This window comes from Myotis lucifugus, unplaced genomic scaffold (assembly GCF_000147115.1).
Source record: "Myotis lucifugus unplaced genomic scaffold, Myoluc2.0 scaffold_144, whole genome shotgun sequence".
In the NCBI taxonomy this organism is placed as follows: Eukaryota; Metazoa; Chordata; class Mammalia; order Chiroptera; family Vespertilionidae; genus Myotis; species Myotis lucifugus.
In genome coordinates, this window is record NW_005871192.1 from 2,513,093 (window position 1) to 2,530,132 (window position 17,040).

At 38.8% G+C, this 17,040-nt stretch overlaps 1 protein-coding gene across 1 annotated transcript in view; it reads left to right on the forward strand.

The window, feature by feature from the left end:
* The window catches only part of BNC2 (basonuclin 2), a 295,227-nt gene extending 278,652 nt beyond the window's left edge, over positions 1-16,575 (forward strand). The window contains 2 exon segments of the mRNA XM_023758914.1: positions 11,846-12,018; positions 12,021-16,575. Of these exon segments, the coding sequence (XP_023614682.1) occupies positions 11,846-12,018; positions 12,021-12,505 (658 nt within the window). The 3' untranslated portion in view covers positions 12,506-16,575.
* The last annotated feature ends 465 nt before the right edge of the window (positions 16,576-17,040 follow it).

Here is a 17,040-nt window from a genome sequence, read left to right on the forward strand (position 1 = left end):
GTGATAAAACTAACAGAATAACCCCTTCCCTTCTGTTCATGAAAGCAGCCTTCTTGTCTTTGGGCTTAGAACACCTTAACAGAGCAGCATACACACCTTCTTGGGCTTCTTCCAAGAAGGTTATACACGAGGGAAGTGTATTTTTGTCTCTAGATAGGCATGTTAGTAAGATGAAAGTAAAAAGATGTTAAATACTGTGTTTTAGATTTGGCAGCTGGTTAGCAGAGATTTCCAGATCATTGCTATGTTCTTTCTAGATTTTATAAGATCAAGTTGAAGGCTTTTTGATAAGCAAGAATGTTCTTTGTCTAAAGACAACAAAAAGAGAGAAGGAGAGAGAGTGGTGCGCACACAAGGTTAGCAATGGCTGAGGATTCTAAGCCTCCTTCTTGAAACTGTTGTGAATGAGTGTGAGTTTGCAAAATTCAAAAGCAGAGAGGACCACCATTCCACACTAACGACAAAGAGCAAGCTAGTAAACACAAAAGCCAATTCATTCTGTGGGTAGGTGGCTATTAGAATAACGTAAATTATTTTCTCTCTAAAGAACTATGATACCATAAGATGATAATATTATGTAGTGTTAGTCCTGGAAGTCTCTAAACTCCTTTCTTTCCTTCCTTCTTGTTTATCCCATGATTTTTCTGCTACTAAGATGCTGTTCTGTCAGGGAACAGGAGGTTGGCCCTCAGTTTTGAAGAATACAGATGAATACTCCCTGAGAAGAAGTAAAAATAACTAACTGGCCTAGAACCTACAGTCCCCATAAGAGGAATTTTCTAGAAGACACTGTCATAGAATTAGCTGGGCCTAGTTTGCCTTTGGTCGCATTCTCATCCTCTGTCTGGAATTTTGATCCCTGGGAGGGCTGAGTGGCCATGGATCACCTATATTTAAGGGACGCCCATTTACTAATGCCAGTTGATTTTTATTCAGAAAATACACAAATACCCTCTGTCCTCTTCTTCCCATTTGCTAATATGTTAAAATCTGTTTACATCTGCTTTAGTGATTGGCAATTTTAAAACTCCCTTATTTAAAAGGAAGACTTTCTATACAGAAACTAGGTGATTTGCATAGAAAGAAGTATATGTCTCTTTGTTTTTCATCATAACAGGACTTTCACCATCTTTGTACCTCTCTTCCTCTGAGAATAGTGGCCAATAATTGCCAAAGTTTGTCTTAAGTTTTATCAGAAAGGTAAAGTGTATATGTTTGATTTTCAAGGTGTAGGAAAGGTGATTTTGCTCCATGAATAAATTTAAAAACAAAATAATATTTGCTTTGGGTGATTTATAAATAAATATAAGGCAACCATTGGTACCAAGTGCAAACCTTCTCTTTGATTGCTAGTTAAATTCGTCCAGATTTAAACATGTAAACTTCTTGATTTATATGGAGTAGGACATCTGTATTTGGTTTATTAAAACCTGCTGATGTCTCCAGAACTACATTTGTTCGTATACAGGCCTCTGGGTAGCTGTAGCTAAAAAGCAGAGATGTATAGTTTTTGCTTGTCTTATTACCTGACTTCCAGCCCGGTACAGGTGTGCAGGAATAAATTAACATGAGCTACCTCTGATGAGCCACTGCATAGATTAACAACAGAGGTGAAGATGCGAAAACATGCTACCTGCCTCCTGTTATCACCTTCTCAGCAGCAACATCCATTTTTCTCCCATCATTCTCTATGCTTGGAAACTTACAGAGAACTTTTCTAAGGAAAGATTTTTAATAAATACTCTTGATTCCACTAGGCAATACCTCCCAGAAATGAGCCACTTAGCACCAATTCAAGGTAACTATTAGTATATTTGCCCTAATATAATTAGCTGTCGAATACAGTATGTTAATCCTCTCCAAATGCAAGAAGAGAACATTTTAAGGTATCAGCCATTTATCTCGTGTCCTATACATTTGCCAGTCAAACTGCAATTCTCCTTTTCCACAATTCTTTCATGAAGTGAAGTGGTGCAGTTCCTCTGACTTCTAAATGTTAAGGAAGTGATTTTTTCCCCTGTTACTCTATTTGGTTTCACAGTAGAGCCAACAGATCAATAGGTCTTTTGTACTTATTTCCATTACCTTCCATCAAAGGCAAACAAACAAAATAAATCCCCCTCTGAGTAATTGCTGGTTGTGCCCTCCTCAAGCGAAACTTTGGTAGTAAGATAAACTCCGGTGTCATTCCTGTCTCTGGGGTTCCTTTTATACGCTGGGAGAAGAGCAGGGAGCAAAGCAGTCTCCTTGTGTCACGGGGAGAGACTCTGTCAAGCCTAAAGTGAGCCTCCTATCTTCCTAATGACCTCCTGCTGGCCCAGCTGGATGTAAGACAAGCTCATTTAAGCCTCTGCTGACCTTTCCCTCCTCCAGTCCCAGGACTACACCAGTCACTTCCACCCAACTGCTGCCTACCAAATAGACAGCAAAGCCTAGTGGCAGGCGACTGCTTCCTTTTCATGACAACAAAGAGATTTTTACAGATTTCTATTGATGGGGGTTACACTAAATCTCTCGTGGCTACATAACTTCCATTGCACAAACTTAACGCTTCCATATGCCCCTTATTCTTACCTCCCCTCTAAAGGAACAAGCTACTGCTCTTGGGAGCATTATCTTGAACATTCAGGCAAAAGAGCATTTAGGGCAGGATGCACATGCAGGATGCACAGGCGGTATTTTTCACGCTGAGGCCATTGTGAAAGAGTCGTCTCCCTGATTTCTACCTCTCTTGGGTCCACCACCATCTCTCTGAACCTCTGGTAGTCTTTATTGATGTGAATCTTTCTCACAAATAATTATTCATTTGAGATATTCATTTTTGCGGATAATATTTTTTAAAATACATAGGCCATCTCCCCCAGGAAGCAGGCTGTAAGACTGCACACATGTATTAACATTCACTTGTATCAAACCTGGTAAAAAATGGTTCTCTCATAGGTGAAAGGCTTCTGCCAGCTCTCTCTTGCTGTAAGTGATCAGTTGTTGTGCTAAGAAGAAGGGAGACTTCCTTCTCTGTTGAAATGTCATAGTGAAGGTTGGGCTACAGCATTTCTTCTTTCTTTTAAAAAAATCCTTCTCAGAAATCATTTCATGTTTTTGCTGTAAGACTCCCACAAGCTTCAAATCGATGAATGTGGCCGAATATGAAAGGAGTCTACCCTTGCAAAAAAATGTCAGAGGAAAGGGATTTAGTAACTTTGATTCTTGAGTGACAAGAGGGGTGTGTATGTGTGCACCTGCGTGTGTGAGAGAGAAGCAGGCCAAGGAAAGAGAAAGAAAGAGTACTTTTTAGGAAAGGACAATTTTTCTTCAGTTATTTAACATAAAGCTACTCTTTTAAAAAATACCTACATTTTATGTCCTAATGCAAGCTGCTTGAATTAAAACAGGAGTTGTAAATTCCTGGTAAAAAGCTGTTATGCCTGAAGTGTTAGTGATCGTAACTCTAGTACTTTATGGAGTTTATTACTTCTTTTATTAACTAGGAGGAAAAATGTTACCCACTTCTACTTTAATTCTTTTTCTTGCTTGCTCTAATTATTTTGACTTTACCTTAGGAAAAAAAAAAGCCAAGTGTTGCTAACGGAACATATGTAAGTGATGCCTCCATTTTTCTATTGCATAGATCAATCTGAATTATTACCAGCTATTCAAAAATTATGCTAGCATTCTAATCTGAATACATCCACAAAATGTATATGTGTGTTTACACAGGAACACCCTCATAAATAAGGATATCAAAAGACAAGTCATCCTTAATTGCTGGAATAGACATTTTTATCTTGGAAGGTAACATAGGAGGTTATGTTATCACATTGTTGGGAAATAACAAGATTTTGTCCGTAAAAGAAGACGGATTTGGGCAGTGAGTACAACAGATCTCCAGAAGAAAGCCTCTTCGGTCTGATGGCCAGCTGAGGGAAGCGCTCGAACTCAGCTGCCTTCTTAGTCTGCTCTGTCACTGCGGGGGCACTGGTGGGTCAGTTCGCTCACTAGTAATTGTGTTTTACAGACTTCTAAAGCAATTGGCTCAGTCAGTCCCAATTCAATAAAAGTGGAGAGCAAGAGAGAGAGCACTTTTGTTCTATTTTTTACTTGAAATTATTTCATTCAGCAGTCTGTCTTTTTTATTACCAGGACTTGACATTAGCACTCCAAGCTATATTAGCATCCATTTCAGCAGTTCAGTAATGGTATTAAAAAAACACTTAACTTCAACGGTGAATGGTTGTATGACAGTACCATAAAAAATCCACATTAAAAAAAAAACTCATGTATTTGTCCCAGCAAATTATTGTTCACTTGTTTAACCACTTCAAAACTATGTTCTCGTGATGGGCATTCACGAGAACCTTCTTGTTCACAGAAGCAGCCAATGGAGGTGCTCTGTGGGTTAGAGAATTGGGGGAAAGAGGAAAGGGAAGTCCAATGGGAAGAGGGTAGGTAAAGATGCTGTTTACCCTGTAGTTAGATTACCTCCCATTCATCAGCAGAGATGGAATTGGCAACCTCAGAGCACCCAAGGTGAAATTCTTGGATCCTCATGCATGGCTGGGATTTGATTTTGAACCCAACCCTCTCCAAACTTGGGAGCAAAGCCTAACTACTTTGGCACTGCAGTGAGCTCATAAATGACTACATTAGGTTCTAAATTTTGATTAAACATTCAGTAATTAATCAATGGTAGACACGAAGCAGTTGGCAAGGTCCAGAGCTGCAAAATGTTTAAGACATAAAACATTACGAAGTAATTAGAATATGCTCCTTCAAGAGAAGGATTGCCTTCAATAAAGAGGTAAATGATAGCATCCTGTTTATTGTGTAGGCAGCCAGAGCAATATGATAAACTGCTGGAGATACACATATCAGTAATCATCCGCATTATTAGTGCCATTAATCATAATTCCAAAAATATGACAGCAGCAGCCAACTTTTTGACCAATTTTGCTTCTGCCTGTCGGCCATTATGACTTAGCTAATAGGCTGCACAGCTCCTGTGCGTGGCAGTTTGCATTGAGAATGGAAGGTTAATTATATTTGAGCTGCTGATTTCTTCTCTCCTTGGAAAAGGCTTAGCACTTTGACAATCCCTGGAGCTCTCTGTTGTTAAACCAGTAAAAGTACTTTATTGAAATTTTCTTTGTTGGTCAGGAATGAGGAGATGTTTCAAATGAGATAGAAGCGTCAGGCTGGGATAGCCGCTAATGTTTCTTACTCCAGAGTGATCCTTGGGCAGCAACATGAACCCAGTGGTTTCTTTCGATCACTTTGTGCTCTCATTTCTCTTCTGCAGACAGGTAAACATTTCAGCACTACATAGTGATACACTAGGGAATCCCACAAGATTCGCGGTAGTCTCAATTATATAGATAGGACTAAGGAGTTGAGGGGGGTGGTTAAGAATATTGGGAGAAATAAGCACCTCTTTCATACAAAATTCTGCTTCTTCCACTATACTTATGGGAATGAAAAGTAAAAAGATTTTTACAAAAGTCAACTGAACGTTTCTAAAAATCGAAGTGTTTAGTAGCATAGGTGCATTGCTGGTTGGAAGTTTTCATGTTTCTGCTGGCAATTTTAACATCATTTAACCAAAGACATAAGTTAGATTTTGTGCATTGTTTTTGTTCATGTACCTTACACAGTTTCATTTTCAACATAGAATGAATTCAAGAAGAGGCCATAGCTAAATAGTAATGTCATCTACAAAATTCTGTCCCCTTTCTTGGGGAACTCATACATTCCTACTGTTATTTTCTTTTTTTGAAAGATCATAATTTAATCATGTTAATGATGTAAAACATTTTTAATATTTTTAGCAAGTATTTCCAATTTCTTTCCAATCTCAGAAAGAAATTGATGTTCCATGTTGTACACATTAGAAAAGAAAGCTAAAGTTTTAAAACAAATTTTTGAAAATCAAGAGAAAAAAATGCATTTCTATTTTGGGAATATGTCTTCTAGACTATATAAGTCAGATTGTAAATCAAAGAATGGAAGACTTGAGAGTTAGTTCAGGGTAAACATAAAATTCGAAAATTTACCTAAAATTTATCTAAACCCTTAAAAAGATGCCAGCATTCTTGGCTTGGCTTTTTCTTTCCAACAATAGTAGTAAACTGAGCACCATATGAACTGCCTGGTTGAGAAAATGCTGTGAAAACATCTTCCTATTCACATGTAACAGTGTCTCACGTTACAGTGCAACAGGTACCTATCGAATAATCGGGGCCCTTGAGAAGCCTTGATGTGTCAGATACAACTCAAAAGTAAAATGGCTAGGGAACAGGGGCGGTTGGATATTAATACTACCCTTAGCCTGAGCATCCCACATACACATTTCCTTCTCTCTATCTGCTTTCCCAAAAGCCATCACCACATCAACATTTTTTATGCATTCCACAGCAATGACAAATTGTTTTCTAACTGTAGCGCCAGATTTAGTATGCAAAAGACACATTTGCCTCTGCCAACAAACCAATAATTCTCACTAACATCTTCAGAGTTACAACATTTATAAAGTTGCAAAGTGGAGTAAACAAACCATCTGTTTGGCTTTTCGGTGTGTGTCACGCTTTCTTATTAGCATATTACGATTCATTTAGTAAACAAATTTGGTGATTTCATTCATGTCAAAGTTAGGTCGGAAGCTTGAAGATGATTAACATTCCTGGGACGGGCACATTAATACATTGCTTCCTCGGCAAAGTTAAATGGCTTCTCAGGAGAATCGCCCCTTGTTGACAAGATGAGACTGCCAATTTTGTTTGCCTGCCACATTAGGGGCCGTGAGGGGATGGCAGGTCTGAGAGAGGGGAGTCATGTAGGCAGCATAATTCACTGCGAATTGAGAAAAGAAGTCTAATTCTGATAAATGGTCGACCCCAATACATCCTACCTGTTATTACAACAGACGTGCCGTATCTGTGCAGTAAATTAGCTAAACCCCTGAAGAGTTTGGTGGGAGCTTATCTTCAAGTGAATAATTTGAATGTAGTGGGAACTGTCTGCGTGACCAGTGTGGATGATTTGTTTTATATTGAAAGGGATTGAAGTGACTGCATTTCATACTTTTAATTTGCAAGAATTTGCTTAGCTTTTTTACATCTTGCATTTAATATGTACTTTATGTATTTTTTTAAAAAATGTTGTTCACTAGAATTTTACATTGAATTTTTTTTTTCTGAGCTAGGAATGGTTTTCAGATCTTCTGGAGAGAATTTTTAAATAATAACCTATAAAACAGACTAGTTTTTTGCAGAAATGCATACTATCAAAAATGTCATTTAATTCACAAGACTAAGTATCCTACCATTAATAAATGGTAATATAAAAATTTTGAGCAGTTAAGGACAACAGGTAGTGTTATAGCAAGCCAGATAAGAAGAGAATTAAGTGGGGCAAAATTAATTTTTCTTCTGTCAATTTGGATAGCAGATTTACATTTCTGTCCAGGAATATTGTTGATTCAATATCCCACAGTACACTCAAACCTGGCATCTAGATTTTTCCAGATTGGATGTAAATGTATCTCTCTATCCCCATATATATACATATATACATACTAGTATACACACACACACACTTCTACTTAGCATTTCAAAAAATAAGTTTGGTGTTATGATCTCTCCTATATAATATAGACCTCGTTACTTTTTGCTTTTAAGGGTGATCTTAGTCTTCAAGAGGTTTTGGTAAACTCACAGTATGGAATGGTTAGGAAAGAGTGCAGAGGGTCTGAGGGAACATTGTAATTCCAAGCATAGCCCAAAGTATAGGACTGTTTCATGCCCTAATTACATAGCAGTTCCTTGCACCACACTAGTGGGTTATTAATGGGGTCAGAATTACCCTCTGCTGTATTACCATTGTATTTGCTTAAATATTCCTCTGTTACATGATTCCAATCTTGGGATCATTGTTTTCTACAGTGCATTTTTGGGAAAGCTTCTTAAGACTCATGCATAATATTGATTGAAAGCAAATAAATGTATTTTTCAGCATCTCCCATGTGCAAAGCAGTCTACTGCAAGAGACTGGAGGTCGAATCAGATTTAGTTTGTGTTATTCTTGAAAGTGAGCATCTTGGAGCTAAGTTTTGAACTAGTCTTTTAATAAGCACTACTGTGTTCATGAAGACCAGATCCCTAATAATACCAGAACCTTATCATTTCTGCTGGTGAATTCATCTTCTCTCTCTACCCCAGTCATTTTTTTTCTGTGAGAGGAATTTGCCTCTTCATATCTCTATTGCTGACCTAATCAAAGCAAGTAGAAACAGCTTTTATACAGTTATAATCTCGTAATATATAAGTTCTAATACATTCTGGAATTTTGTTAATGATTATTTCTCCCCCTTTTCTGGAGACAAACATTCAAAACAGTCTGTTTTCTAGATAAACCATCTCTCTTTCTAGAGCACTCAAAATTGGTTCCTTCGTGGATTCCTTCCTCCACTTATACAACTGCATATGGCTTCCTCTTCCTCTACAAGGGGGTCCTCCTATTTCCAGAACTCTGAGGTTTTCCTCCCATTTGGGGATCCTCTGTGTATAGCATGAGTTCTTTCTGTGCCTTTTTCATCTTCCCTTTCTGCTTACCTCTTCACTTCTCTGATCCAAATAAACTTGAAAGTTGCTGTTGGCCCCAGGTCTTTGTATCTCTTCACGAAAACAGTATTTTGTGACAGTTAATGGTTTGGATTGGCTGATGCCAGAGTCTGACAATAGGTCTTTGTTAAAAGCAAGTGCTGCCATTTGTCCATTCTCTAGAGGCTGAACCTAACGTCTGAAGGGACAGGATCAGTACTCTAAGGAGTTCAGTCTTTCTCCTCCTGCTTTTCCTCTTACTACCCCAGCGATACTGTGTGAGTTTGTTAGAAAATCTCAAAAGCTCACTATCATGAGAGTCAACTAGCAGGCTTGCCACAGCTCATCCTTCCTGTCCCCACTTCAAGTGTTTTGCATATGGCATTTAGGAGGATTATTAAACAAAAATGGAATAAATTAAGAAATGAACATAAAAGAATCAATTCCCTTGAACTGTGGTTGCATAATGGAAATCGACTACCATGAATGAACCCATGTACTGAAGTTACGAACAGCAGAGCTAATGCACTGCCATGAGTTCATCTTTATTATTGCATTACACCTGAATCAATTGATAAAGTAGCTTTTTTTTTTAACCGAAGGATGGCACTTAATTGAATAAAAGTCAATGTAATTATATTAGCAGAGGCCAACAGTACTGCTGACAGCGGAAAAGGGACACTGTTGAGCCGAGGGCCAGAGCGGGTCTACACATTTCTGCACATCGTTTGGCTGACAGATATTGAGGGCTGGTACATCATCTAATTAGATTACAGATTTCTATTGCTGTAAGTGAGAAATGAGGAGAAACATCTCTTCCTGGTAACATATCGGTGGAGATGTGTAATTTCACAAGTCATTTTAGAAAAGATATGTCCATCTGGGTGATCAGTCGGTCCTTTTGTCAATGTTAATTTATTCTTCCTCATTCAGTGTTTCTTTACGTGACTGCTGTGTTCTCAGCAGTCAGTCTAGGAGTGGTAACTGCAGATGTCTGAGAAGCAACACAGAGTTCTAGATTGCAGTCAGTTGCAAAATGTGTGCTTGTGAAATTAAGAAAGGGAGGGAGGGTGTTCAACATAATAAACAGCGAAGTGTACGATTTCCTGAGCTGCTTATAGCTGGCAGATTGTTTTGTCAGCAGAGTGATAGTGCATAGTGTAACTCTATTTCCACGTTCTTGTAATAGCTCTGGTGGTGTCATACCCATATGTCGCAGTAGGCATTTCCTGCACTCTGCTTAGCAACCTGCACTTGGAGAGAGTATCTGCCATCTGACACCAAGAAACGGGGAGACTGTGTCAGAGCAGGGATCATGGGGACAACTTCTGTTCATCATTCACCTGTCTGCACCCTGCATGCATCTGTGTAGAACTCATTTATGGATGACGCTGATGCTGTGAATTTGTTTTATCTTAATTTCATTTATGATTTTTGGATTATGCAGCTGATCTAAAAATCATCAAGACAGCATATGAGATGATCGCTTATGACAGAAAATGATTTTGTGATCAGAACATTTAAAATCCCTATATTGTTGTTTGTTTTTTTAAAAACCAAATGTCTAGAATGTGAATTTGTTTTCTCTCTCTCTCTCTTTCTCTCCCTCTTTCTCTCTCTCTGTCTCTCATTCTTGCTTTCTTTTGTGATCGATTTAGCAAAAGATTAGAAAGCTGATCTTATTATCACAAGGTAAGCTCAGCCTTCCTAAGCGCAGTGTGGAGAGGGCTGTGCCCCTCGCCCCCTTCAAACCCAGAGTGCTATATATATTTATTGCTTTGTGTGGAAAGGTGGGGAAGTCTTTCTCACCTTTCTTGTCTCTGAGGCACATACCTCTCAACCACCTCTAAAAAATACTAGCCATGCTTGTCACCAAATGCAGTGACTCGTTTGGGTCTTCCATACTTTCTATTTAGTAATCAGGAGGTCTGTTGAACTTGACGCTGGCTATTCTAGGTCATTTCGATTATCACAATGACTTCTCCAAGATGTAGAGCTTCTGCCATCATTGAGAAGCTTTTATGTATCTGTAATTTGTTTACTGGTTTATCTTCTGGAAGGGTAGCCCTCAATTTAGGTGCTTGTGAAACATGTGAGCCTTTGCAGGTGGAGAGAGGTATATGCCCAAGGGCACTTTGAAAATAAATGGGGGGTGTAAATACAAAGGCGATGTTTTCAGATCGATAATGACATGTCAGGTTTTGGAAGTCATGACATCCCTATGGATGTTCTGGGACAAATCCTACCTTTTTTTACACAAGCAAAGCACTCACTGAGTGGAGGAAAAGTTTTGCTTGTCTAAGAAATACAGATTCCATTGTTACACTACAGAGACCATATGTTATCATTGTGATTGATTTATTTTTTTGTATTTATTGTGGGCATTTTATTCCTTTTGTCCCTTTGGGTTTCCTATTGTTTAATGTGATTTTTTTTAAAGGTGGGTGGGTTTTATTTTTTTCCAAAAGCAGTAACTGTTTTTCAACTTTAAAAAGAATAATTAAATGAAAATGTTTCAACTCTAAAATGTAGCAACTTCTGAAAACTTTTAAATTGTAAAATGTTTTACTATTAGATTTAGCTGATATCCCAGTGAATCTGGGGAAAAGGATTTATGTTAAAAAGTCTGTAACCCTATTTCTAATTGCTAATATACTCAGCTAATTTTTTTTTCCTACCTAAAACTTGAAGTGTGGGAAGGTGAGGGGCAAGATTTCATTATTTTCTAAGTTAAACCTAAATTACCTAGATTATATACTATTTTTAAAGTGGATCCTTTTTAAATGAAGTGTTTGCTGTAGAAAAAAAAAAGGTTTTCTGTTTTTAGGTCAATTTAAAATATTCAGTTTTGATAAGCAGCAAGTTCTCATTCTTTTATCCCACTTAATTTCTGTTCTAAAACCTCTGCTTTGAGATTGTCTGTAGCTGATGCTGCTACCTAGCGAAGCAAACAGAACAATCATTGAGAAAAAGGTGCCTGGGTTCGCATTCACCCTACCATTGAAGAATTTTACTCTCTTATAAAAATTATGTTAATGAAAAGCTCCCTTATTGCACTTCCCACCACCACTTATTCCCAAATCCTGAGGATGTGGGGAAATGTTTGCTTTTATAATGGTGTAATTAGCAATGAATGTGCTTATTTGATGCCTAGCGAAAAGCCGAATCCATTTTAAAATGCTCTCCTTTTTCTCCCCCTTCCCGCCCGCTACCCGCGACCCACCCCTCACCCCCCTTCCCCCTTGTTTTCCTAGACACAGTGCCAACATAAATCTGCATCGGAAACTGTTGACCAAAGAACTCGATGACATGGGCCTGGACTCCTCGCAGCCCTCCCTTAGCAAGGACCTCCGGGATGAGTTTTTGATGAAGATCTATGGAGCCCAGCACCCCCTGGGCCTGGACGTCAGGGAAGAGGCCTCCTCCCCCGCGGCACCGAAGACTCGCACCTGAACGGGTACGGGCGCGGCATGGCGGAGGACTACATGGTCCTGGACCTGAGCACCACCTCCAGCCTGCAGTCCAGCAGCAGCATCCACTCCTCCCGAGAGTCCGACGCGGGCAGCGACGAGGGCATCCTTCTCGACGACATCGACGGGGCGAGTGACAGTGGGGAGTCCGCTCACAAGGCCGAGGCCCCCGCCCTCCCCGGCGGCCTGGGGGCTGAAGTGTCGGGATCTCTGATGTTCAACAGCTTGTCCGGGAGCAATGGTGGGATCATGTGCAACATTTGCCACAAAATGTACAGCAACAAGGGGACCCTGAGGGTGCACTACAAAACGGTGCATTTGCGGGAAATGCACAAGTGCAAAGTCCCCGGTTGCAACATGATGTTTTCCTCTGTGCGAAGCCGAAACCGGCACAGTCAGAACCCTAATCTCCACAAAAACATTCCCTTCGTGTCAGTAGATTAGTCTCAGAACGGACACTACCAATGCCAGCTCTCACCAGACGGCCTACATATTTGAACTGCCATAGTCAGTGTGTGCTTGTGTACTTGTGTGTGTGTGTGTGTGTACGTGTACACACGTATGCCTCTACATCTACATACACACACACACACACACATTTTCTTTTCTTTAGATATAAAATGGTAAACACTAAGTGCTTTTGAATTTTTTTTTTCCTTTATAGTTTTGGAAAAGGGGTGGGACCTTTCATTTGAGAGTGAAAGCTAAGTACCCTTTAAAGACACATACACACACATAAAGCGTGCAAGTAGCCCAAATTTTGACAGATTGGTAATTCTTGGTCCTCTCCAAAGAGACAGTTTGTTGTACCCATGACTGTTGCCTGCAAAAAAAAAGAAAGAAAGAAAGAAAAGGGATAAAAAAAAAAGAAAAATGAAACAAAAAAGGAACTTCTTAATAGCTGTCTTTTGTGAACTTTAAAGTTTTGAGAGAATCTTCAACTACAGCATGGCAGATTCACCTGTAAATATATAGCCTTGAGAGGCTAATGATGTAAAACAATTGTATTGATGTTGTTTATCTCTTTTGTTTAACTTTTACAGTTACATCCAGCTGTTAGATATGCAGGAAAAAAATAGTTTGCTGGCTAGCTCTACTCATTTATGTTAGCATTAATGCACATTTTTTTAAAAAAACAAACAAAAAACATGGTCTTGTTTTTACTACCTGCTAGATATAGTGATAAAGAGGTGCTGGCATGCTTTACAGCACAGATCTGATTTTTTAAACGTCCTGTACTAGTACATAAATCCCGTCATGCACTTTTTTTCATACACTACAAGGGGATGTGTAATATCCATGCTTCTTTTTTACCCTTAAACTATTGCCATACTTTAAATAAGTGTCTTTTTTTAACAACAAAAAAATTCACTTGCATAAAAATGGTCTGGTCAGTATAGGGCACAAATGCCAAACAAAAGTATTAATGTTAACACAAAACTGCCAACTTTGCACAAGTTTCCAGAAAAGAAAATACAATTAGTCACTCAACATAACCACAGGCCAATTTGTCGGCCACCAGAAAACCGCTTTAAAAAAAAGAAACACTTGGTGATTCTTTCAAGTGCCGAATGTTATTAGAATCAACATTGCATCCTTCTTGCTTATATGTTAAGTAACATAAAAGGAAAACAAAATTATGTGGTGTGAAACAGCCACGGCATTTATTCTTTAGAGGCAGGATAATATTTCAGGATACAAAAGCCCAAATTACTCACTATGGAACAAAGCTGCATACAGTAAGAGAGTTGAGCACACATTTCCAAGGACCTAACCCGTATCCTTTAAAAAGACAGAGAAAGTCTGAGCTGGGCTGGGCTGTTGTATGGCTGTCTGATTTGTTGCAAGTCCTTCAGTAGTGCTGTGATTCAGGCCCCTTTGATACACAAAATCAAAAGGCATTGAACAGCAGCCGCACTTGGAAGCTTTTAAAACATGTGCTGACCTTGAATTGAGCAACACTCCCTTCTGAAAAGCCAGAGAACGGGGGTTTAACACAGGATCTCTCACTGGTTAGTGTTTTGTGTTTCCCTGCGCGATTTGTCGGAGAGAAATGAAAACAAGCCTAAAACCAAGCAATCGAGAGTGAGAAAGGGGGGGGGGGTGGAGGGGAGATGATTCTCCAAACCTGTTTTGTTTTGTTTTGTTTTGTTTCTGATGTTTACACATGTTGCCTGAGCTGGTTAACCACATCGGCAGCCTCAGCTACCACAACATACTGACTAAATGATGATATTTACTCAAGTTCAGTCTGCAGCCAAAACCATTAGGGTGTGCATTGCAGACTGTGTTTTGTTGTCTTTTTTTTTTCTTAAGTGAAGGGGGGAAAAAGATAAACAAGGAATAGTTTATCAAACAGTACACAGTAATTTCAAGAGAATGTATTTCTTTTCTGCATTTAATGGCCTCAAACATTTCTCATCAATCTAAATGTTAGAAATACCGACCCCCTTTGTTTTAGCTTTTCATTTCATTTCCATTTTTCATATGTTTTGTAATTATTTTTTTCTATGTTCACATCAGCATTCACTTCCGTTAAATTTGCCAAAGGAAACTATTGATATGTTTCTGTTGTTGTTATTCCTATAGGATTTATTGTACCTCACAGTATTTATTGTTTCCAAAAAATAAGCATCATTAGTTGTGGATTCAGTATTTTTATTTGTGAAAAGTTCAGAAACAATAGATTCTTAGAGATAAGCTAGATGTGTCTTGGAGCTTTATCTTTTCATCTCCTTCAGAGGATGCTATGGGGTTCATTTAATTCTTCATTTGTTCCACGGTGAGGAAAGACCAAAAGTACTTGCAGTACAAAAGAAACCTTACTAAACACTATGTCTCTTAAATGACAAATGTTTACGGTAAAAAGCTGAGGAATTAGTAATAACTGTTGTTGTTTTCTTGTACCTTTGGATTCCCCAAAGTCCTAATGGCTTTATTTTGATGTTGTGTTAAATGGAATAGACAGAGATGTTTCCTTTTGTTTTATACCATATTAGACTCTGTACAGTATGTTTGTGAAAGATTGAACTAGAATAATGAAAGTTTGTTTGCAAACATGTTGGTCCTCCTAGCGTTCTCTGTGTTGCGCTGTTGACCCATTACCAAGTGGTTCCGTTCAGAAGGGTGGGGGAAATTTTTTTAGCATCCCAACAGGAGATCACAGAAACACTAGCTGTTTTGGAGTATGTGGAGACAGAATTATACCCAGTTTTATTAAAATAACACATTTTTATTTTTTTAAAGGTACACTCTTGGTTGAGCTGTTGGAACTCATCCTGTACAGAATCAATGTTTAGCCTGTTTAATTTAATGTCACCTGAAAGGTCAGGTAGCCCTAGTGAATGACTTACCTAGGTAAGTCAGCAGGTCACATCAGCAAATGAACCAGGCTTAGAACTAATGTGTGTTACTTGCCACAATCGGGCTAAGGTGGATAGCCAGATAGAACAAGTCTAGATGCGGCGAGATTCCCAAAGTAGAAATTCCCTCGCTTGGAAACATGGAAGTGCGTGGCGGCATTTTGTCAGAGAAATGGCAGTGAGTCCTAGACAGCTCACCCTACTTAAATATCTTCCCAAATTGCTACTTTTGTGCCTCAAATGCCCAGATGGAATGGTGGCCTTCTACATGGGTGAATAACATTTTCCAACACAAAGCCGATTTGCCTAAAAGGGACGGGGAGTGGATCATGAAACGTACAATGCTTTTAGTCCCAACGCATTGCTTGTTTAGGGTGTGTGCCTGTGTGCAATGTTTTAACTTACCTACCACTCTAGTTAAGAGGTGATCCCACAGCTTATTTGCAAACAGGAAGGATAGAGAGATCAGCATGTTCATATGGAGCCCTTCATCTTTGCCCATCCCTACTCATTTGCTTTTCACAGGAGATTCCTATTGTGCAGTGTTTTCTCTCTAGCTGCATCCATTCTGTGCTGGCTGAAAATTAATAATGACGCTGGTTTTCATCCAAGCGGCTTTTTCCCATTTGATTGGTTTTAACCAGACTTTTGTCACAGGTACAAAATTAGGAAGTATTATGAATGTGCATGTTCAGTAGACGATGTTGAAATTACTGTTCTGATCATTTTAAACTATGCTTTTGTAAATATCAGAAAAGCTTCTGCTTTAGGGAATATCTGCATGCTATGGAGGGGGATGACAAAGAGCAGGAAAAGGGATAGGTAATAAGTGATTTGGTTTTTAAAATGTGATAAAAAGCTTGACACTCTTTGTTCTGCCATTAATTGTATTGAAATAATTCAACCCAATGTAACGCATTTCCGGTCATAGTCCAGCCACCCCGTTCATCCTGTCACCTTTTAAAGGTTTACAGGTGTTAATATTTTCCTTCTGGAGATGATAAACATCTGTTTTTGAAAACGTCTTTAACACAAGGGTGCCACTGTCTTTGTAGTATATGATTCCTTTGGTTGTGAATTTCCAGGCCCTTTCAGTAAGAGGCAAATGGCACTTAACTGGTTAACAGCCCTGTTAGTGTATACATTGCTCTTTTTTAAAAAAACAAACAAAAAAAAAACAGGCTTTGACTATACCATGAATGGGCTGTTCCAGAGGCATTCTCCTCATTTTACTCAGGAGAAACCATGCATTAGGTTCTCACCAAATAAAATAAATGTGACCTTTTGTTCCCCATCCTCTGTACACACCCCAGATGTGTGCCAAGCAAATGAGGAGGGGAGCCCTTGGCAATTAGAACATAAAGAAGCCGGTAACCAGATTGAGATGGACGTGCTGCTAACTGCTAACAGTTGACCTGAGCAGTCCTAACTTGTACTTGGACTGTTAGTGTTGAGTTAGATTGACTAACAGAGTAAATAGAATTCAACTGTAATAAGACACGCTACATCTGCTCTCATAAAGAAACAAATCACCCAGAAAAACCTTACCTTCTTTCTATCAACATGCTCCCTTTCTCAAGAACTTCTTTTTTAAAAATTCTGACTAACAAATTTCAT